The 24,668-nt window shown below is 44.1% G+C and overlaps 1 protein-coding gene across 1 annotated transcript in view; it reads left to right on the top strand.

The window, feature by feature from the left end:
• The window catches only part of LOC124555689 (homeotic protein female sterile), a 575,063-nt gene that overhangs the window by 513,449 nt on the left and 36,946 nt on the right, over positions 1–24,668 (top strand). Inside the window, exon 5 of the mRNA XM_047129691.1 lies at positions 13,087–13,251. Coding sequence (XP_046985647.1) covers positions 13,087–13,251 — 165 coding nt within the window. The remainder of the gene's footprint in view (positions 1–13,086; positions 13,252–24,668) is intronic.

The following is a 24,668-nucleotide window of genomic DNA, read 5'->3' as shown; positions in this document are numbered from 1 at the left end:
CTGGACGCTGCAGTCCGGAACCGCGCGACTGCTACGGTCGCAGGCTCGAATCCTGCCTCTGGCATGGATGTGTGTGATGTCCTTAGGTTAGTTAGGTTTAAGTAGTTCTAAGTTCTAGGGGACTTATGACCACAGCAGTTGAGTCCCATAGTGCTCAGAGCCATTTTTCACTCCGGCCGGCTGGATGACACAAATCCCGTAATCGTGGTTGCCTGGTGAAAAAACCAGTGACTAAACTGCGCCCGATATGGAAAGTCTGTCGCTGCTGTAAGTGATAAGGCTAGTAGCAACTGTCATGAAGAATGTTTCACATCGTCGTCTCGCTTATCCTGCACTGGCGGGCCAACTGCATTGCACTGACACGGCGGTCGCCTTCCACAGTGTTAGTCACATTTTCCTCCAAGTCTGGTGTCCAGACATATCGGGTACGTCCTTCCTGATTTCCTGCTTCCTGTAACTACCCTGTCTCCGACAAACGGGGGAACACTTTTGCATACATTAAACGCTGTGATTGTTGTCGGCGGGGCTAGGTCTCCTGATGTAACCTTGCTGCCCGTGGCCATTTACCTTTCCGTAAGTAAACACCATGTCGGCAAGCTCTCGATTCGAATACGGAACCATTGCGTACAACGCTGTATCACATCCACTACAAGGTGAGTCAGCAAGAGAAGTGAATCGGGCACAACGTTACCAATTACTATGGCAGGAGAGGTCGCTAGGTCATGACGTATGAACACTTCCACCCTCCAGGAGGAAACCTTGCATACTGTAACTGTGGCTGCATGGTACAGCGCGTATTAGACTGCAGTCTCTGTAACAAAGCGTGATTGAATAAATGGTCTCTAGCATGGAAGCCACGCATCTCCAGACATAAGTTGATTAGACCTTGTTTTGTCCGGTAGCCGGCCGCTGGTGGCCGAGCGGCTCTAGGCGCTTCAGTCTGGAACCGCGCGACCACTAGGTCGCAGGTTTGATGATGTCCTTAGGTTAGTTAGGTTTGAGTAGTTCTAAGTTCTAGGGGACTGATGACCTGAGATGTTAAGTCCCATAGTGCTAAGAGCCATTTGAACCTTCCTTTTTTTTTTTCGTTCGGTATCCTCTCATCGATCAATCCGTAGAGTTTATACACTATGGAAAAAATCACCTTGTATATCTCGTGTGTGGACTGGTAAGTGGTTAGAAGCAGTTATCTGATAACGAGGCGAATATACACTGCCTGACAGAAAAGTGAAGCACCCAGAAGGGAAAGAGGGAACGAAATAAAACTTCGTTTTCAGACGCCATGTGATCTTATTTCAGTGATTACAAAATAATCAAATGTACAAAAAATTTGTCAATATGAGCCCACTTACCAGTATATCTCACACCCTCTAGCATGAATGCACGCACTTTATCTGTTGGGAAAGGTGTCATGAAGCCGTTGCACTTCTCCCGAGGAAAGTTGGCCCACAACTGTGGTAGCTGTTGTTTGATATGCTGGATACTGCCACTGGAATATATTTTACGTCTGATCTAGTTCCACACATTATCTGTCGGGGACATACCTGGCGCTCTTGCTGGACACAACAGTACCTCATCATCACGCAGGCCGTTCATAGAGCACGTGCCGTATGTGGAAAAACGACTCCTCGATGCTGTAGCATGAGAAGTAACACATGACAGCGCAGGATTTCTGTGACGTGCCGTTGAGCTGTCTGAGTTCCCTCAGTCACCACCAGCCGTGAGATGAAGTCATCCTCGACAGCTCTCCACTCCAACGCCAGGAGTAACACGGCTATACCTCTCCAAAACATTTGAAGAGTGGGACCTCTTCGCTTCAGGTCGATGGCCATCTGGGATACTGCACGCCGCGCGGAGTGGCCACGCGGTTGGAGGGGCCATGTCACGGATTGCGCGGCCGGAGTTTAAAGTCCTCCCTCGGGCATGGGTGTGTGTTTTGTTCTTAGCATAAGTTTAAGTAGTGTGTCAGTGAAGAGACCGATGACCTCAGCAGTTTGGTCCCTTAGGAATGATTACTTGTCCCCGGACGACAGGCCCAGATGTGAAGGGGATTACGACGTTCTTGGTGCACAAGACGGTGGTCCTCCCTTATGGAGATCAGACGGGGCCGACTGCAACCTTGACGACGAGTATGCCTGCACTCGCGTGCTCATGCGGTCCAACAAAAGGCCACTGTCACATCTGAATGCCGCTTAAATCTGGATATTTCACGAGTCGACCAATCGGCCAAATGGAGACTTTCCGGCTCTGTCATGTGACGATAACGCTGTCTCTAACGAGTACACGATATCTGATGCCGTTCACGTCCCGTATACACCCTACCATGCCTTGTAAGAACATTGAACACGAACAACACTAATGCACTGTGGTGGCCGTTCTACCTGTCAGAGAAATGTACCTCTAACGAGTGAAGTACCCGCCTATGTTTTGCATGTGCACGAAGTGGCATTGACATCTGACCATGTCTTTTAAGTGCTTCACTTTTATGTCGGGCAGCGTAACTTTCCGAGATTGTCTTATCACCGGTGAGGCACATTGTTTTCCTTGTCGATATTGAGCACGTCAAAATGACCCACGGCTACTACTGTATATTCGGAGCATTCACTTGCTTAGAGTGCCACTGAATGATACACTGATATGCCTCAATCTAGCGGCCGGTAGAGACACCCGATTTTTAATCTAAGACCCCCGCTATATGGAACTTTTCCGTAGGCTGAAATAGAATTGAAGTAGAATAACAGCGAAAAAGTTGATACTGACTGTTGCGTAGAAAAATTTGATTTGATACCAGTATTGTCAGTGACATTCTAAAGAACAACAAATAAAATAAAGGCGCTTTATTCATTTTGAAAAAAAAATTGTCCACTGAAAAAAGGAATCAAAATGAAAACATGAACTTTGGCAAACAAAAAGAATGCATTCATGATAAAGGAAGGAATTTCAGGGTTTAACGTCTCAACGACGACGAGGCCATTAAAGATCGACCAAAAGTTTGGATTTGGAAAGGAAGTGATTCGTGGTGGTTGTCGTAATAGTTTTATAACTCCTCATTAATGCAGGAATGACTTTTTCCATTTTCATAACAAGCTGTGTTTCGGTAGTATTTTATCATCGGTAGCAGCCGTTTTACATCCTCTGCTGTTAAAAGCCTCCTCCAGACTTTTGCACCGCGCTTTTCAGCTACGCGCTTCCGTGTTGGCCGTGCATATTTTATAATGTCATCCATCCACCCACCCATCTTCCGTTAGGTCGGCGTCTCCGTCTTCACATGTTTCTTGGAACCCAGGCAAGAACTTCAATATTTTTTCGGACGTTTATTCGCCGTGCTGCAAGCCACGACCCCTCCATTTCAGTTTCATTAAAATCACAGTTACGTCATTCATTATGTATTTTCGCCTAATCTATATATTTATTTTACTCCCCCCCCCCCCTAATAATTACCATAATTCATCTCTCCGTAACTGTCTCAGCAGTCCACAGAGTTTTGAATTGTTATTGCGTTAAAAGTATGTATTTCATTCTGTAAGCCATTACGGGAAATACACACTGATTGTAAATGTCCGATCTCAGACACATTTACTTGTCCTATTAAATTTCCTCTACAACTTACGAAAATAGGTTTGTCAGTTTGAATCTCCTCATCTGACTTCTCTTCCTCTTCTGAGCTTGTTACTAAGTTTATTATTATTCTGATAACGTATAATGGGAGTTGTAGGGGTGATGTATATAGAGTGATTCACCTGCCGCTACCAATGAGTTTTATGCAACCAGGGATGCCTTCAAAATCCACGCGTATGACTTTCATATTCTCGATCACTACACAGTCTATTAGTCCTACATAAAAAATAAACAGGACTTTTTTGTGCGAAATTTAATCTAGCTGGGCTAAGTTTTCGCTGAAGGCCATAGTTTTAGATTGAGTGCGTTTTTCTTGAAGAGTTCGGAAATTACAGTCTCTAGCGAAAATGTATCCCATTTCACAATTTAGCTAAATTAAGTTTCTTACAAAAAGTTCCTATTCATTTCCTTCTGTAGGACTAATAGTTTGGGTGTAGCAGTCGAGAGGATATGAAAGTCTTGCACGTGGTATTTGAAGGCCTTGCAACTTGCATAAAACCCAGCAGTAGAGGGAACTCTGTCATCCTGTATATTCGTCAGCGCACTAAGGAATGAGCATGAATTACCACTATGAGAACCAAAGATTTTGAAAATGCCGTTCAATCCAATTCAACGAAACTTATACTTACAGCACTTTGGAAACAGATCATTGATTCAATAAAGATAATTTGAAAAGAGGAAGGAAAATTAGGGTTTACAGTTCTGTCGATGACAGTCGTTAGTCAAAACACCAATTCTGATTGGAGCGGGGGCGAGAGAATCAGCCGTGCCCTTGGCAAGAAACCACACTGACATTTGCTTTAGTCGATTCATCGAAATCACAGAAAATCTAAATCTGGATTACCAGATATGGATTTGAACCGTCGTCTTCCCAAACACGAGTCCGGTGTCTTCAGGTAGCCTGAATCAGTGCTTGTCTCTCAAGAGCTGATAGCATAGATTTTATTGAAACTGAATTAAGAGCAGTCTCAGAATCTTCGAGTCTCAGACAGTGTTAACTCATGGTGATTGCCCTATTTTATACACTGCCTGCTTAAATAAGTTAAGCACCCAGAAAACCTGGTCGGATGTCCATGACACGTACCCATCATACGTGAGTATGTAAATTATTAGAGATGCAGTTCTCTGTCGCAAATAGAACTTCAACCCGATTACGTCAGTTTTGTTCGTGTTTAATGCTGTTATCAGACCTGGTAGGGAATATAAAGGGCGTGAACAGCGTTAGATGTTGAATTATGACTGAAAGACACGGATATGCCACATACTCGTGCGAGGCAGTGTTATCAGCATGTGGCAGCTTCAAAGAGGCCTTATTTTGTGTCTCCATTTGGCCAACTGGTCAAATCGTGCAATATTAGGCCGCGGCCCGATGTTGGACGGCATGGGAAAGTGACGTCAGAAATACTCGTCGTCACGGTTCAAAAAAATGGTTCAAATGGCTCTGAGCACTATGGGACTCAACTGCTGTGGTCATAAGTCCCCTAGAACTTAGAACTACTTAAACCTAACTAACCTAAGGACATCACACACATCCATGCCCGAAGCAGGATTCGAACCTGCGACCGTAGCAGTCGCACGGTTCCGGACTGCGCGCCTAGAACCGCGAGACCACCGCAGCCGGCTCGTCACGGTTCAGATGGACCACGTCTGACCTCCTTAAGGGAGGATCGCCGTATTGTGTACCAAGCACCTCGTAACCTCTTCGTATCTGCGCCTGTCATCCGAGGTCAAGTAATGGACTCCCGCCACATTTAGTCACCCCACACCATTGGTCTGAGATAAGTGGCTAGAGGAATAGAGATTTACCGTCTCACGCATAGGCTGCTGTTAATAGCATAAAACAAACGGCTGAATTTGCTGTTGTGACATGACTGGAATGCATGTACTGCTGATGAATGGCACCGTGTTCTGTTCAGCGATTGATACCATTTCTGCAGTACCCCAAATGGCCATCGTTAACGAGAATGGCGCCAACCTGGAGAGAGAGACCCCATTCTTAAAATGCTTTGGAGAGGCTCTGCGGTGTTACTCCTGGCGTCCTGGAGTGGAGAGCCGTCAGGGATGACTTCATCTCACGGCCGGTGGTGAGTGAGGGAACTCTGAAAAAAAATGGCTCTGAGCACTATGGGACTTAACATCTGAGGTCATCAGTCCCCTAGAACTTAGAACTACTTAAACCTAACTAACCTAAGGACGTCACACACATCCATGCCCGAGGCAGGATTCGAACCTGCGACCGTAGCGGTCGCGCGGTTCCAGACTGTAGCGCCTAGAACCGCTTGGCCACCACGGCCGGCAGGGAACTCTGACAACTCAACGTTACGTCACAGACATCCTGCGCTGTCGCATGTTAGTTTTAATGTGACAGCTGCCTGGCGCTACTCTTAAACAGGATAATGCTCACCCACGCATGGTACGTGCTCTGTGAAATGTGTTTGAGATATCCTCGTGGCCTGGAGGCTCCCTCGATCTGTTCCCAACAGAAAACACGTGGGGCCAGCAAAGACGTAAAATCCGTCACAAGACATCCGTTGAAGTTGATCGTTGATTCCTTGACTCCGTTTTTTTTATTAGAGAGAGCACGCAGCCCTCTGACCGAACACGCCGAGCTACCGTGCTGGCAACCAACTGAGCTACCTGAGCACGACTCACCACCCCTCCTCACATCCGTGCTTCTGCCAGTGCTCCATTTGAGAAGATACTTGCAGAAGTAAAGCTTTGAGATGAGGTCGTGAGTCGTGCTTGTTGCCATTTCACTTACCCGCGAAAGACAAAGGTCCCAGGTGCAAGACCCTCTTCGGCACTAAGTTTAAATATGTCAGGAAGTTTCAAATCAGCAGGCACTCTGCTGCAGAGTGAAAATTAATTCTGGAAATTTGCAAGGGACTTCCGTGTTGCTCTGTCTCCAAATTTAACCATTTCTGCCGAAAGACCAATTTCTCCCTGCGTTTTCTCTTTCATCATACCTCAGATTTTGTCAGATACCTCCCCTGGCAATACGTCAGTAACGTCATTAAATCTGTTGCTGGCTACCTGTCTGTCTCATTAGAGTCTTGAACTATAAAAATATTTCAAGAAATCCTTGAACACTTGGAAAATTTTCTCTCCGTTTTTAGCTACGTTGGCATCCGTGAAAAATAATACCTACTAAAGATAAACTTATCTTATTAAATTTTGGTTATAGCTGGTTACAATCTGTGGTGGAAATATATGAATAAGTTCGTATAGTTCAGTGTAGTGTGTCATATCACTGTTATCATTTGCTTGAAACTTTTATCTTCTGCTTACCAGACGCTGCATTCTATTTGCAATTTCCTTTTCCATCCCTCTCTTTGTCACCACCATCGTTTGATGATTGCATACGTACCTTTTATAAATAATTACCCCCTTTCCTTCAGGTATACACAACTTCATATTCGAAGATGCTGTTTCTTCCCAGCTTTCTTTGTAACTGTTTTTACGCTATATAGGAATAATCTATGATAGCATCCCGTTCAGTTCCTGTACAAGCTAATCGGTGTGTGGTTTTGTTATTGGATATCATAATGTACGCATGGTTAGGTACACGTTTCACGGTATTAATGGTAGATTGGAGCATTCTGTATAGTTTTCTTTGTATACTACTGTTTTCCTACTTTCATATAAAAAATTATTTGTTTCTAGTCAACAATAGTTCAAAATGGTTCAAATGGCTCTGAGCACTATGGGACTTAACATCTTAGGTCATCAGTCCCCTAGAACTTAGAACTACTTAAACCTAACTAACCTAAGGACATCACACACATCCATGCCCGAGGCAGGATTCGAACCTGCGACCGTAGCAGCCCCGCGGTTCCGGACTGCAGCGCTAGAACCGCACGGCCACCGTGGCCGGCTCAACAATAGTTGTCACCGTTACAATTTGAACCCTAACCAACCGAAACGAAAAGCATTTCAAAATTGTTTGAGCATTGAAACTTCCTGGCAAATTAAAACTGTGTGCCGGATCGAGATTCGAACTCGGGACCTTTGCCTTTCGGGGGCAGGTGCTATACCAACTTTTTTCTCTTTTCTTTTTTTTTTTTTTAATCCCATTTTGTTAGTTTTTGTTCGTTGCATCTGCTCGGGGCGGACGTCGTAAGACATCAGTTTGAGTTCGTTGTTGATCGATTAACTCAGTTTTTTTATTACAGAGGGAAGCCAGCCCTCTGACCGAACACGCTGAGCTACCGTGCCGGCGGCCAACTGAGCTACCCAAGCACGACTCACGCCCAGTCCTCGCAGCTTTACTTCTGCCAGTACCTCGTCTCCTACCTTCTAAACTTTACAGATCTCCTGCGAAGGCGGTCGGAGTGGCCGTGCGGTTCTAGGCGCTACAGTCTGGAGCCGAGCGACCGCTACGGTCGCAGGTTCGAATCCTGCCTCGGGCGTGGATGTGTGTGATGTCCTTAGGTTAGTTAGGTTTAATTAGTTCTAAGTTCTAGGCGACTGATGACCTCAGAAGTTATGTCGCACAGTGCTCAGAGCCATTTGAACCATTTTTTTCACCTGCGAACGCGGTGGTAGAGCACTTACCCGTGAAAGGCAAAGGTCCCGAGTTCGAGTCTCAGTCCGGCACACAGTTTTAACCTGCCAGGAAGTTTCATATCAGCGCACACTCCGCTGCAGAGTGAAAATCTCATTCTGCACCTCTTTGAGCATTCATTGAGTTATCATATTTCGACCTTTTAGGTTTATTTTTTATTTTCGTTGTTTAAGATACGTTGGAAGCAATTATTTTATTTCCTGAGAGAGATTTTAGTGTACTCCAAACTAAAGGCTAGAACTAAAAGCTTTCTTGGGAGACATGCAGAGCTAATGTTAAGGTAGTAACGGTTAATTGCTATTAACCTCGGATTTCACACTCTCATACTATAGTTCAATTCTTTTATCTTGGCGGCTCGCGCATGCCCGCCCAGACGCGGGAGATTGCTGCGTTGCCGGTTGCACACGACGCACGCGCCAATAGAAGCAGCGCCATAGTGTAGCATGGTTCGCAAGCTTACGTTTAGGGGGGAGCGCGCAGTTCATGAAGTAAAGCCACCACGGCCGAATTAACCCTTTCGCTGCTACAAAAACGTGCTTCCTGCATTCCGCGCTGTGCGAGATTTTGTCACTGCACTGCTCGCCTGTGCAGACACATCGTGTTCCGACTGCTTTAACACTCTTATCATTCGATTCCACAAAAACTATTTGGCCTAAAAATTAGATTTCTACATATCTTCTTGACTGATACCTTCCCCCCATTAATGACTTAATTTTGTTTCGATGTTCAACGTAGTTATTATGCAGCATTAAATATAGTAAACCATTGCACGAAATTTTGAAGAGTTTGCAGAGGTAAAAGTCCATAGAGTATACTTTCCGTATGGTCGATTTTAGTTGCCACAACGTTGAGAATGAAATGTGAACAAGATACCTAAATTTCATATAAAATTTACTGTATAACAATATCTCATTTAAGTACCACATAGGTGTCGTATGTAATATTGAGAAATATTCCGTCTTTCGCGACTGTAACAAAAGTTTTATTTACACTGAGTACGTTTGAATTTATTTTAAAGCACTTCAATCAATCAAAAGGAAGTAGACAAAATACATTAAACAAAACTGTGGACTTACAAAAACATTAGGACTTGAATATACCGTCTATCAGTGAAGTGCTCTGAGCTATGTCAAATATAATTTTTGTGTATGGCACACACAAACATCATTTATTTGCTAAAACACTGATCAGCCAACACAAACGTTGAATATTGCGTTACCGCAGCACAAAACTACGAAAGGTGACTTGGCAATGGAGGAGACAAAATACTGTCCACTGAAGATGCTTCAAAAGAGAGAAACGCGTCTGGTCTAAATAAGTCGCTTATTACAGTTGCAGAAGAGGAATATATTTCAGTACCATTGATAAAACTGCGACTGTGGAACAAAAACAAGAAAGAGAACATAAGTACAATTGTGTATGTGCCATACCTTTCATTAATTGAAGTGCTTTAAAATAAAGCCAAACGCGTCCAGTGTAAATAAAACTTTTATTACAGTCGCGAAAGACGGAATATTTCTCAATATTACATACGACACCTATGTGATACTTAAATGAGATATTGTTATACAGTAAATTTTATATGAAATTTAGGTATCTTGTCCACATTTCATTCTCAACATTGTAGCAACTAAAATCGACCATACGGAAAGTATACGCTATGGGCTTCTACCTCTGCAAACACTTCAAAATTTCGTGCAATGGTTTACTACATTAAAATGCTGCATAATAACTGCATTGAACATTGAAACAAAATTAAGTCATTTATGGGGGAAGGTATCAGTCAAGAAGACGTGTAAAAATCAAATTTTTGGGCCAAATAGTTTTTGTGAAATCGAATGATAAGTGTGTCAAAGCAGTGGGAACACCATGTGTCTGCACAGGCGAGCAGTGCAGTGATGACAAAATCGCGCACAGCGCGGAATGCGGGGAGCGCGTGTCTGCAGTAGCGAAAGGGTTAATGAAGAGACAAAGCACTAGAAATTTCAAAAAATTGCATTCAAACGAATATAATTCGTGAAGTAAGACACTTCGATATCGTTTTTAAATAATGAAAATATTAAGCACCGCCCAAGGTTTGAGCTCAGAACCTTTCACTTAGAAGCCCAACACCTTAACCGTTACGCTAACGCAGCTCGTCTGCCTACAGAACGCCATCAGGTCTCTAACACATCCCGCAAAATACTGACAAACACTGTTGGTATGACTATGAATTACTCACGCTTCGTCGACGTACAATAGGAAATAAACAATTACCGCCATTCTTTATTGCGAAAAAGCGGTTTGTGAGATTGATACAAACACCTTTCCTTGCTATCGCCTGAATTAGGAGTCTTATTACTTGTTTGGTTTAATTAATTAATAGAATATGAAGCAATTGGTATAAAGAATGCTTTTTCCAAATTCTCTATAAAAGAAAGTCTGCTATCAAGACATTGCTTTTGTTCTATTACATTATTTATGACTGAACGTCTCTAAAATTGAAGACACTCGTCCATGCTCTGCGCTGCAGTCGAGGTCTGGCAACGTCGTTCTCTGTTCATTGGCTGACTGTTTTTTGTGACGTCAGATGCGCAGAACGAATCTAAACTCGGCCGCTAACATAAATGACGCGCACTTTAACAGTGGCAGCGTATTAAAACACTAAAATACACCGTCCCGTCACATTAACGTGACCAAGGTCGCAGTGCGGACCGGTGCTAGACGGAGGTTCTGGAAGATACCTACAGGGATGTGGAGCCATGCCGACTCCATTGCCGTGGCCAGCTGCACCAGCTTTCGCGGTTGAGGATCGATGGCGCGAACAACCCGATCGAGGTGGTCCCACAGATTCTCGATTTAGTTTAACTCCAGGGAGTTTGGTGGTCAGGGGAGTACGGTAGACTCAATCTGGTGCAGTTCGAACAACGCATGTACACTGCGAGCTGTGTGACAAAGTTGCATTGTCTGCTGGTAGATGCCGTCGTTTACAGGAGCAACAAAATGCATGCAGTGGTAGACATGGTCCCCAAGGATAGGTGCATACTTGCGTTGATCCATTTGGCCTTACAAACTGACGAGTTTATCCAGAGAATGCCACGAAAACATTCATCAGATAATAACGCTCACTCCTCCGACCTGGATGTTTGCAACAGTCATCTGTATTATGGAGCATAAAACTTGATTCGTCTGTAAAGGCAACCTGTCGCCACTCACTGGACGTCCAGTTGCGATACTGGCGTGTAAATTACCGAGCGAGGTGGCGCAGTGGTTAGCACACTGGACTAGCATTCGGGAGGACGACGGTTCAATCCCGCGTCCGGCCATCCCGATTTAGGTTTTCCGTGATTTCCCTAAATCGCTCCAGGCAAATGCTGGGATGGTTCCTTTGAAAGGGCACGGCCGGCTTCCTTCCCCGTCCTTCCCTAATCCGATGAGGCCGATGACCTCGCAGTTTGGTCTCTTCCCCCCAAACAACCCCGACCCCTTAACTACAAAAAGAAGAAAAGACTTCGGCGTGTAAATTCCAACCTTCGTCGCCGATGAACAGCAGTTATCATGGGTGCATGAACCAGGTGCCTGCTGTGGAGGCCCATATGCAGCAACGTTCACTGAACGGTCGTTGAGGAGATTCTGTTGGTAAGCCCTTGGTTCATCTGGGCGGTCAGCTGCTCAATATTTGCACGTTTATTCACCCGTACACATCTCCGCAGCCGTCGATTCTTTCACCCTTGTCATCTATGGCCCGTGGTGCACCAGTGTCCTCGGTGCTGGTTTTGGAAAGCGCCATTTTGTCTTGCACGATATACCGGGTGATCAAAAAGTCAGTATAAATTTGAAAACTCAATAAACCATAGAATAATTTAGATAGAGAGGTAAAAATTGACACACATGTTTGAAATGACATGGGGTTTTTTAGAACTGAAAAAAAATCAAAGTATTGCTAGACGCTTAAAAGATCTCTTGCGCGCGTCGTTTGGTGGTGATCGTGTGCTCAGCCGCCACTTTCGCCATGCTTGGCCTCCCAGGTCCCCAGACCTCAGTCCGTGCGATTATTGGCTTTAGGGTTACCTGAAGTCGCAAGTATATTGTGATCGACTGACATCTCTAGGGATGCTGGAAGACAACATCCGACGCCAATGCCTCACCATAACTCCGGACATTCTTTACAGTGCTGTTCACAACATTATTCCTCGACTACAGCTATTGTTGAGGAATGATGGTGGACATATTGAGCATTTCCTGTAAAGAACATCATCTTTGCTTTGTCTTACTTTGTTATGCTAATTATTGCTATTCTGATCAGATGAAGCGCCATCTTTCGGACATTTTGTGAACTTCTGTATTTTGTTGGTTCTAATAAAACCCATGTCATTCCAAGCATGTGTGTCAATTTGTACCTCTCTATCTACATTATTCCGTGATTTATTCAGTTTTCAAATTTATAATAACTTTTTGATCACCCAGCACTTAAAGCACTGCAACACGCGAACAGCTTACAAACTTAACCGTTTCCGAAATACTTCCGCCTTCGGTCCAGAAGCCAATGATCATGCCATTTTGGGCGTCAGATAAACCGCTCTGTTTCCGCACTACGACGACGACTGCCCTGTTTCCGACGCCCCCCCCCCCCCCCCCCCCGGCCCCCAACACTCTTTATATACCCTCCACTGCTAGTGTTGCCACCTGCCGTTTGAGAGTGATCATTGCTCTTTTACGTCGAACATAGGAGGTGGTCGCGTTAATGTTACTGGACCGAGTATAAGCAAGTCTGCAGACGTCTGCACATTGACTCTCTGTGAGTGAGAGTACGATTTCAGTTTACAAAAACCGAATGTGAACCGTGCCGAATGACACCGGGATACAGAAGCACTCTGATTCTGTTGGTGCTCAGAAGATTTTAATTAGTGCTCTGCCGTTTTCAGGAGGAGCTGTTCGTGCGAATGGCGCGAGAACGCGCTGAGCAGCTGAAGACGCTGTCTGCGCAGCTGATACTGTTCGAGTCGCGACTCTGTCGCAAGCAGAAGGACCTGGGCAATCTCCTAGCCCAGAGGGACACCATCATCGCCAGGCAGCAACGAACCATACAGGTAAGACTGCAAACGCTGTGCTGCTCGCTGCTAATGTTCTTGTAGGCCGGCCGAAGTGGCCGTGCGGTTAAAGGCGCTGCAGTCTGGAACCGCAAGACCGCTACGGTCGCAGGTTCGAATCCTGCCTCGGGCATGGATGTTTGTGATGTCCTTAGGTTAGTTAGGTTTAACTAGTTCTAAGTTCTAGGGGACTAATGACCTCAGCAGTTGAGTCCCATAGTGCTCAGAGCCATTTGAATTTTTTTGTTCTTGTAGGCCCAGAAGTCTTCTTGTACGGTATTGAATGTAAACATGTTTATAGGGTGGTGCAAAAGGGAGAAAAGATTCATTGGAATGGGTAGTAATTTGGAATTGAGAGGCTGATGACGCGCTCCCCACCGCCAGGTGTGTGATTTTGTAGTCGTGGTGTAAAGTGAAGTGAAACATAGCTGTTTTGCCGTCGGCCATTTCTACCCAACCAACGACGCCATTTTTAATGTGCAACAGCTCTTCTGTTTCCAGTTCAGTAATGCGCACAGTGGAGCCAACGTTATTGGTTGGTATCATTTCACACAGCTAGATCAGTTATGAAGAGAAATTAATCTGGCCGCACGACCAGCGCTCTATAGCTGGCTGCAGAGTATTCTGTGCGAGTCAAGGTCCCATCTGTACATAATCTTAATTTACTGTAAACACAGCCTTGCTTAAACGCAAATGGACGACCCTCCGTAGTGTGACGTGTCCACACTTCATTACATAATGTGGAGAGGTTCGGGAGAATCTAAAAAATGACACATAGTCTGATCAACACGCACAACCGCCTTCTCTCCCCTCACCAATCAAATGCAAGTGATTAAAATGACTTCCACCGCCACGATGTCAGCTAGCTAACTTAGTCGTTCGCGCTCGCACTAACGTAGCAACTTGGACAAAAAGAGTTTTGAGAGAGGGAGGACGGGAGGTGGGGTGGTGTTGGATAATCCAGCTTCTGTATTTCATTATAACCCAGAAAAACTCATTTAACAGCACGAACACTCATGGACATTAGTCATATCATTCTGGTTCGACGAAGTGACGAGTCACGTGCACACTGCAATAAAGAAACACGGCAGGCTGCAGCCGGTTCAAATGACTCTAAGCACTGTGGGACTTAACATCTGAGGTCATCAGTCCCCTAGACTTAGAACTACTTAAACCTAACTGACCTAATGACATCACACACATCCATGCCCGAGGCAGGATTCGAACCTGCGACCGCAGCAGCAGCGTGGTTCCGCGCTGAAGCGCCTAGAACCGCTCGGCCACAGCGGCCGCGGCTGCAGCTGAGGAAGGCAGCAAACCCCTGCCTCATCCGAGGCCTATGAGAAAGACAGACCGCGGCGCGTACGTCACGAAGGTAGGCCTGCGCTCGTCGCTCGCTCAACTCGACAAACAAACTGTGTTTTTACACCTGTTAACTCGTAACTAGATGTGTAAGTAAACCGAGAATTGCATCTTCTACTGGAATCCGCTATTATGGAATCTTGCTGTTATTAGTTGGTTGGTTGGTTTGGGGAAGGAGACCAGACAGCGAGGTCATCGGTCTCATCGGATTAGGGAAGGACGGGGAAGGAAGCCGGCCGTGCCCTTTCAAAGGAACCATCCCGGCATTTGCCTGGAGCGATTTAGGGAAATCACGGAAAACCTAAATCAGGATGGCCGGAATGCGGGATTGAACCGTCGTCCTCCCGAATGCGAGTCCAGTGTCTAACCACTGTGCCACCTCGCTCGGTTTACTGATATTAGTCCTACAATAATAGGAAGTTCATAGGCCTACTAATAATTTGTTACAGTTGTACTGGGGTATAATAAAATTAAAATCATGCCAAAATGATTATCAGTGGCATAAGGCACCACTTCTTGTATGAAATGAGGACTGTTAAGCAGAGGAGACTAAATGCTATAAACAAGCCGTTACACCATTTATATCGAGTACTGATCTTAAATTTTGTTGTAGTACTGTTAATTAGTAAGACTTCATAACAGTAGATATCAGCAGAAGATGCAATTCTCGTTAGTACGTACACGCCCAACTGCGAGTTAACAGGTTTCGAAATGCATTTTGTCTTCTGTGCTGAGCGAGAGAGGAAGTTCAGACCTACCTTCGTGACGTAGGCGCTGCGGCCTGTCTTTCTCCTGGGCCTCGTGTCTCATCGTAGTGAAGTCAGGTGATTTGTGCTTCCATAGTGTACTCGCGTTACTCTCAACCCTTTTAGTCCCAGCGATAAATAAAATTAATTTTAAATTTTTTTGCAAAATTGATCTTTATCATCATAGTAAGCAACAAATACAAGAAGACATTAAGGTTTATAATTTATATAAAAAACAGCTAAACCTTAAGTACAACAGCCACGTTTCTCAACATGTCGACTTTCGACAAAATAGCGGCAAGAAGACATTGGCAAAGAGTAAACAATTAATTAAAGTTGTTGTCTCACTTTGGAACCACTGGGACATACAGTTTTCAGCCACCCATCGTTTTATGAGTTGTATTTGAAAGCAATTTAGCAATGTTGCTACACACAATCCCACATTTCGAAACTTCCAGAGCTCATAAAACAAAAAAAATTATAGTTGTATATAACAAGCAAAAATGGGCCTAAAATTTAAGAAATTCATCTCCAAACTACATATTGCTCTAGTCGTTTCATTTCTAAACTACTCACAACAGCAGTAGTACAAACTCAAATTTACGTTACAATAACTTTAGATATACTTACTTTCAGGATCAGTTATGTTCTCAATATGATCACTATATTAAAAAAACACGCATGCCACAATCTCTTACAGTCGCGTAGCACTATTTCGCGCCGACTGCTGCTCTAAACGCTGTACGTGACTGCTATAATTCCCTACATTCGTAGACTTACCTCAGTGTACCAATAAACTTCCCTGTCTTGCAATAGCATCGGTAGTTTCATGCGAAAGGCCCTAACACTTAAAAAAAACGTAACAAAATGGTGGTTTCAGGCAGGAATCACTGGTACTCGAAGGGTTAAGGCGCATTTAGAAAGATGTGAGGCGTTTGTGACAATGTATGTTTATTCATTTAATCTATGTAGATTACACCGCAGGCATTCTCACTAACGACGTCTTTGTACAGGAGATTTGGAACGAGCACGATTTCTTGTCCGCCATCTTTCATGCGGTTTCTGCTTTTAACAAGCTGTAGCAGAAATCTAAACTAGGGGTATCTGTGGGGACTTAAAACAGAAATAGGTAAGTAGAAATTGAGCACTCACTACCGATGGCACGTCAAACACTAAAGGCATGTTTTTACAAAAGAATATTCAGGCATATTCTCCAAGACTGTTTATTCTAGCTGAAATAGCTGTAAAATCTGCGTGGATGATATTAATCAAGTCCAAGAATCGCAAGAAGTACTTCTTTCCTTCATATCTCGCGTGTTCTTGCAGCTTGTGCAATAAAATCGGGCGACGATTATTAAACGAGCGTCTACACTTCGTAATGGAAAGACGTACTACCTTGCATTATTCCATCCCATCACAACCGCCGCCTCCACCTTCCATACGCCCCCACCCCCAACCTACACCCAACTCACGGTGGCAACCTCATCCGTATGACGACTTGTCACATCATGAAATCTGAGTTATTTAAGTACCTCTTACACCGCTCCGTCACAGTGAAAGCTAAACGCTCGCTGTTATTCTGCCCTTATTGCTTGAATGGTAGGAAAGAACACTAAGTATTAACCAAGTTTCTTTCATTAAAAGAGCTACACGCATATGTTCTTTCGGATCATTATGACCTGACTAATATTTAAGGGGTTAACGTAAATTACTAAAAGTTATTATGATTTAAGATATGTTCTATTTGCTCATTTGCGGTTGAATTTATGCCAAGATCATATAGATTCGAAAGTATTTCCACCAACTTTTCCCACGATACTCTTATAGGTGCTAACGTGTTGTTTACTATATGCGCTCTTCGAGCAGAATTTTAATGGTGGCCTAACGCACGTGAGATGCACCAGAATTGTTTCTGTGGCATTACGGTAGGAAAAATGACTGACCTGTTTCTGGATTCCATAGACTCTTTGTTGTTTCACCATATTATTTATACACACAAGTTCGCAATGAAAAATCAATATAGGCTTCGCTTGTGATTTGATCTATTTCTTATCATCTGCCACCATAAACCTTTTGATCGTCAATATCAGCCATTTTCACCACAATACTCTCTCAGTATTATCGTCGATAAGAGCTTGAGAAGAGAATTTTATATCACTTACTCCGGATATTGCATACCTTGTTCGACCAGGGATCAGTTTTATAACGTTTGCAATTCTAGTTTGTGGAAAATGTTCTAAGTTCTACAAGATATTTTTGTCTCTTGACTGAACCTTTCACGCCGGTTGCACGTTTCCACGTGAAGCATCAGTACCTGAGGTGTGTTCTGATTCAGATATAGGATGAATTCTGTCGTCATTGGTTTGATATTCTTCTTTAGAAATAGTCTTCTCACTGTGAGATGCATTTACTGCGTCCAACTGCTCGTCAGAAAGCAAAATTTTCGTTATGATAACCACACAGAAGATACTAAATTAGATACATGAACTGCGTGCGCACCAAATAGATAATGAAACATTACTGGTAGCGATAATGTCTTGGTAATTTGAGCGTAAGAAACGACATGCAGTGTTCTGAAACTCCACACATTTCAATAGAGGCCTGCGTTAGTATAGAGAAACCATTATGGATGTATCACAGACACACAGAAATAAAACATTACTGCTGATATTTGTACATGCTGTGAATTTTGAAACACCTGTCTCATATAGATCCAAGGGACAGAACTGTAACAAATTAAGTTACAATGAAGGGGAGAAAACTTTTTTTCATCTGAGCCTCAATACACGTAGAATGTACAGAAAAACAGTCATTAAATTTCGAACGCTGGGGTTTAAATATAAAAACTTAACGGAAGATGTAGGTCCTATCTGGGTCATATTCACACCCCGAAGATAATAGCAACGTTAACTCAGAAATTTTTTCGAGGCAGATACTGACAGGCTTCAGATAGATTATATAATGGTAAGACATAGATTTAGGAACCAGATTTTAAATTGTAAGACATTTCCAGGAGCAGATGTGGACTCTGACCACAATCTATTGGTTCAAAATGGCTCTGAGCACTATGGGACTTAACATCTGTGGTCATCAGTCCCCTAGAACTTAGAACTACTTAAACCTAACTAACCTAAGGACATCACACACATCCATGCCCGAGGCAGGATTCGAACCTGCGACCGTAGCAGTCGCGCGGTTCCGGACTGAGCGCCTAGAACCGCTAGACCACCGCGGCTGGCCACAATCTATTGGTTGTGAACTGTAGAACAAAACTAAAGAAATTGCAAAAAGGTGGGAATTTAAGGAGATGGGACCTGGATAAACTGACAGAACCAGAGGTTGTATAGAGCTTCAGGGAGAGCATTAGGGAACGATTGACAAGAATGGGGGAAAGAAATACAGTAGAAGAAGGATGGGTAGCTTTGAGAGATGAAATAGTGAAGGCAGCAGAGGATAAAGTAGGTAAAAAGACGAGGGCTAATAGAAGTCCTTGGGTAACAGAAGAGATACTGAATTTAATTGATGAAAGGAGAAAATACAAAAATGCAGTAAATGAAGCAGGCAAAAAGGAATACAAACGTCTCAAAAATGAGATCGACAGGAAGTGCAAAATGGCTAAGCAGGGATGGCTAGAGGACAAACGTAACGATGTAGAGCCGTATATCATTAGGGTTAGGACAGATGCTGCCTACAGGAAAATTAAAGAGACCTCTGGAGAAAAGAGAACCACTTGCATGAATACCAAGAGCTCAGATGGAAACCCAGTTGTAAGCAAAGAAGGGAAAGCAGAAAGGTGGAAGGAGTATATAGAGGGTCTATACAAGGGAGACGTTCTTGAGGACAATATTACGGAAACGGAAGAGGATGTAGATGAAGATGAAATGGGAGATACGATACTGCATGAAGACAGAGTACTGAAAGACCTAAGTCGAAACAAGGCCCCGGGAGTAGACAAAATTCCATTAGAAGTACTGATAGCCTTGGGAGAGCCGGCCCTGCTAAAACTCTACCATCTGGTGAGCAAGATGTATGAGACAGGTGAAATACCCTCAGACTTCAAGAAGAATATAATAATTACAATCCCAAAGAAAGCAGGGGTTGACAGATGTGAAAATTACCGAACTATCAGTTTAATAAGCTACGGCTGCAAAATACTAACACGAATTCTTTACAGACGAATGGAAAAACTGGTAGTAGCCAACCTCGGGGAAGATCAGTTTAGATAGAAATGTTGGGATACGTGAGGCAATACTGACCCTACGACTTATCTTAGAAAATAGATTAAGGAAAGGCAAACCTACGTTTCTAGCATTTGTAGACTTATGAAAGCTTTTGACAATGTTGACTGGAATACTCTCTTTCAAATTCTGAAGGTGGCAGGGGTAAAATACAGGGAGCGAAAGGCTATTTACAATTTGTACAGAAACCAGATGGCAGTTATAAGAGTCGAGGGGCATGAAAGGGAAGAAGTGGTTGGGAAGGGAGTGAGACAGGGTTGTAGCCTCTCCCCTATGTTATTCAATCTCTATATTGAGCAAGCAGTAAAGGAAACAAAACAAAAATTCGGAGTAGGAATTAAAGTCCATGGAGAAGAAATAAAAACTTTGAGGTTCGCCGATGACATGGTAATTCTATCAGAGACAGCAAAGGACCTGGAAGAGCAGTTAAACGGAATGGACAGTGTCTTGAAAGGAGTATATAAGATGAACTTCAACAAATGCAAAACGAGGATAATGGAATGTAGTCGAATTAAATAGAGTGATGCTGTGGGAATTAGATTAGGAAATGAGACGCTTAAAGTAGTAAATGGGTTTTGCTATTTGGGGAGAAAAATAAATGATGATGGTCGAAGTAGAGAGGATATAAAATGTAGACTGGCAATGACAAGGAAACCATTTCTGAAGAAGAGAAATTTGTTAACATCGAGTATAGATTTAAGTGTCAGGCAGTCTTTTCTGAAAGTATTTGTATGGAGTGTAGCCATGTATGGAAGTGAAACGTGGACAATAAATAGTTTAGACAGAAAGAGAATAAAAGCTTTCGAAATGTGGTGCTACAGAAGAATGCTGAAGATTAGGTGGGTAGATCACATAACTAATGAGGAGGTATTGAACAGAATTGGAGAGAAGAGAAATTTGTGGCACAAGTTGACTAGAAGAAGGGATCGGTTGGTAGGGCATATTCTGAGGCATCTAGGGATTACCAATTTAGTACAGGAGGGCAGCGTGGAGGGTAAAAATCGTACAGGGAGACCAAGAGATGAATACACTAAACAGATTCAGAAGGATGTAGGTTGCAGTAGGTACTGGGAGGTGAAGAAGCTTGCACAGGATAGAGTAGCATGGAGAGCTGCATCAAACCAGTCTCAGGACTGAAGACCACAACAACAACGTCCTAATCTCGCGAACGCCGGGAATTTATGCCGTTCATTTACGTTCAACAACTGCACAGAGTACCACACCAGAATATTAGTTGCCTTGTCGCTAAAATGGGTGTGGGTGATAAGCAACGCGGTCGGTCGATATTCTATATTAGTAACGCCTGGGAGGTATTAACGCTTACAGTGCTAGTGGAGTACAGTAGCTATTTTTAGCACCCGCCTACGAGAAACCAGGGATGTAGAGAACCGGCGGCAAGCTTTTGCACGCGGGCGTACACACACACACACACACACACACACACACACACACACACACACACACACATACAGTAAGGCCAGCAAGATCAGCTCAAGGTCCACCTTTCACTGCTGGCACGCGACGACCGAAGTGCAGCCAGAGGGGACGTGCCGAACTTGGTCCTGAGACGGAGGAAGGTAGCATGCTGCACTTCCAAGCGGCACCTTGACGCGCAACCCATTGTGCTACACGCAATGCTTTTTTACGGTCGTGCAGCGTGCGGAGAGCAGTTGTCAAATAGGGACGCGTTCGAAGAGAGCGGTTTTGTCACAAGTATCAACAGCCGCTGGCATTCCGTCATTTAGGCCATGAGCGTAGGGGACAATTCGGGAAAACTATATTGCTGTTCTTAGCAGGTTCCTAGAGCACACAGTATTGCCTTATTCCCTCCTGTTATGAAACGTGACTTCTTAGTGCGCACCACAGCTATTGCCAATGTAGTAACTGAATGCTACTATTAATTCAGCCCAGACATCCACTACAGCTGTAAAGTGTTTCCCTTCCATAGTTCACAAAGATGGTTGATTGCAAGCTTGATAATTAAACAACTGTATGATAGAGTGGTACTATAATGGAATGTGGCAACTCGATAAGAGATAAACAACATTTATTAAGCGTTGCAAATTGGTGCCAAACTTTTGTACAGTTTGTTGCATGGCACTCGTCGTCGTATACCTAATAGTACACCTAATAGCGGGTGGTTATAGTAGACTGACAGAGGTCCACTGAGAGCTGTAATTATCGTACGGCAGCAAAACTTAGTGGACATCCTAATGTGTTAATGCAGAACCGATGAACTGCGGAAAAAAATTTGTGCCAATTTTGGCCATCAGGTGCAAATATGGTACTGTGAATGCAAGAAAGAGACTATAGAAACGTTGCCGTATGTAATGGATTAGGAATGGGACGTGGACAGAAAAGATCAATCATGTGAGAAAGGCATGTTGATGATTTTATTAACTGCTGCTTACACAGTTTGCTCAATAAGAGCACCAGTAACGTCGACGAGATGCTGCATCCGTAAAACGACTTGATCAACTGTTGATCGCAGCAGTTCCGGTGGAATCTGTGTAACGTGTCCCTGTATATTGACCTTCAGGTCAGGAAAAGACCCAACGAGTCTCTGGTAAACGCGTTCTTTTAGATATCAAATGGTTCAAATGGCTCTAAGCACTATGGAACTTAACATCGGAGGTCATCAGTCCCCTAGACTTAAAACTACTTAAACCTAACTAACCTAAGGACATCACACACATCCAAGCCCGAGGCAGGATTCGAACCTGCGGCCGTAGCAGCAGCGCGGTTCCGGACTGAAGCGCCTAGAACCGCTCGGCCACAACGGCCGGCTTTTAGATATCCCCAGAGCCAAAACTAATATGGATTCAGATCACGTGATCTTTCAGGCCATGCATCTGAAAAACCTCTGTTTTGAAGGTTACATTAAACAGATCTTTCACTAGTCGAACAACATAAGGTGTTGCCCCGTCTTGCACGAAAACAGTGGTTCTCCCACAGCTGCGCTCTTACAATGCAGGAATCACATATTGTGTAAGGACGTCTCGATAACGTGCAGACGTCACGGTAAGCCGCGCGGTCTGGAGCGTCTTGTCACGGTTCGCGCAGCACCCCCCCCTCCCCCCCCCCCCCCCCCAGCGGAGGTTCGAGTCCTCCCTCGGGCATCGGTGTGCGTGTGTTGCCCTTAGCGTAAGTTAGTTTAATTAGAGTGTAATCCTATGGACCGATGGCCTCAGCAGTTTGGTCCCATAGTCCTTACCACAAATTTCCAAATACGTCACGGTAAACCTGACAGGGCCTCTGAGTGTATTCTCTTCAAAGAAGAACGGATAGAGAATAAAGATGCCTGTGAATCCACACCACACAGTCACGTATTGGCATAGCGAGTGCAGTGTCTCTTCGTACATAACACGCGGTTTAACACTACCCGAAATTCGGCATTTCTGTGTCTTCACTGCACCCTGCAGTGTAAAATGTGCCTCGCAGCTTTATAGAATATTGCCCGATCACATGTTATCGACTTCGACCTGTGCCACAAACCAAAGAGCAAATTCAGAACGTTGCTTTCGATCATGAGCTTTCAGTTGCTGAACAATGTGGATCTTGTACGGGTACCAGTGTAAAATAGATGGCAAAACTTTCCATACTGTTGACCAAGCATCAACAATTGTCGTGAACCTGCAAAAGCATTAGCACTACCCTGGACACGTGGTGCGTGTTCAGTAACAGCAACAGCGACCTCGTCAATAACTTCCCCCAGGATAGGCCGCCTTTCTTTTCCAGGTGCCACAACAAGCTCACTGGTGTTCTCGAATTTCAGCGTTATCTTCTTTTAACCATTTTATGACATTGCACCTCTCCTCAGTCCTTCCAGTAGGCGATATTCTCTCAATGCAGCACAGTAATTGCTGCAGTTGGCGTAACAGTTTCACTAGCAGTGCACGGTCTCTCTTCTAGACAGTCATACTGTCTTTACGGTTTGTCAAATGGCACCGTGGATGTCCTTCATTGTATAGCGCTAGATTTGCACCTAGTGGCCAGAATTGGAATTAACTTTTTCCAGTGTAAATCGGTTCAGGAGGAGGAGGAGGAGGAGGAGGAGGAGGAGATTACTGTTTAACGTCCCGTCGACAGCGAGGTCATTAGAGACGGAGCACAAGCTCGGATTAGGGAAGGATGGGGAAGGAAATCGGCCGTGCCCTTTCTAAGGAACCATCCCGGCATTTGCCTGAAGCGATTTAGGGAAATCACGGAAAACCTAAATCAGGATGGCCGGACGCGGGATTGAACCGTCGTCCTCCCGAATGTAAATCGGTTCAGCATTAACGCATTACCATCTACCAAGTTTCGTTGCCATACTATAACTATAGTCCACTCTGCATCTCTGTGAGCAGCTGTATTTTAATTATAACCAACCAGCACAATGAAATCTAAATAACTTGGCTGTCTCTCGGCAGTATAAATAATATCGCTATAACTAACAGTAATGACTGCAGACGCTCAGTTAATGGTTCTACTTCTCTGTAAATAGCAACTGTTAAGTTGGAAAGTAGTTTTCAGAATATTTTACTGTAACGCACTGTGCTGAGCTGACTGCAGGCACTGAAATAAATTAATGGCTGGGTTGTAGTTTTGTATGTGTCCACGCTGCATTGTGTTTTGTACCTGTTGGCGAAAAAAATTCCATGTCCAGCAGTACAAGGCGGAAACAACGTAGTCCACGGTTGAAGGTGCTGTCTTTGGCAGCGGACGAATACGACGCACAAATAAGTGTGGCGCGGAAGCAGAATATAGTCCGAATTTGTGAGCGTCATCTGGTGGCTGCTGCTATGAACTTAGAGGTGTCTGGCGAGTGGTTATGCCTGTGTCGTTGCGGCCTCTCACGTTATTTGTTGTATACTCATAAGCGTGGTACACACCAACCATAAATTTATTAAAGGCGGCATTTTTCCACGTATGTGTGTTTATTTAGACTTCTTCCTTCAACTGGTTTCAGCTTTCAAACCATTTATGAGTGCTAAATCAGAACAAGGTGCCATACACATGAAAATGACAGTGTATTCGCAAGCTGTGCTTTCCTGCCTTTTGGTTTACAAACTGTACTGTTCTAGATGGT

Source organism: Schistocerca americana, chromosome X (assembly GCF_021461395.2).
Source record: "Schistocerca americana isolate TAMUIC-IGC-003095 chromosome X, iqSchAmer2.1, whole genome shotgun sequence".
Taxonomy (NCBI): Eukaryota; Metazoa; Arthropoda; class Insecta; order Orthoptera; family Acrididae; genus Schistocerca; species Schistocerca americana.
Note: the sequence above shows the minus strand (reverse complement) of the source record. Positions and strands in the feature narration are given on the sequence as shown.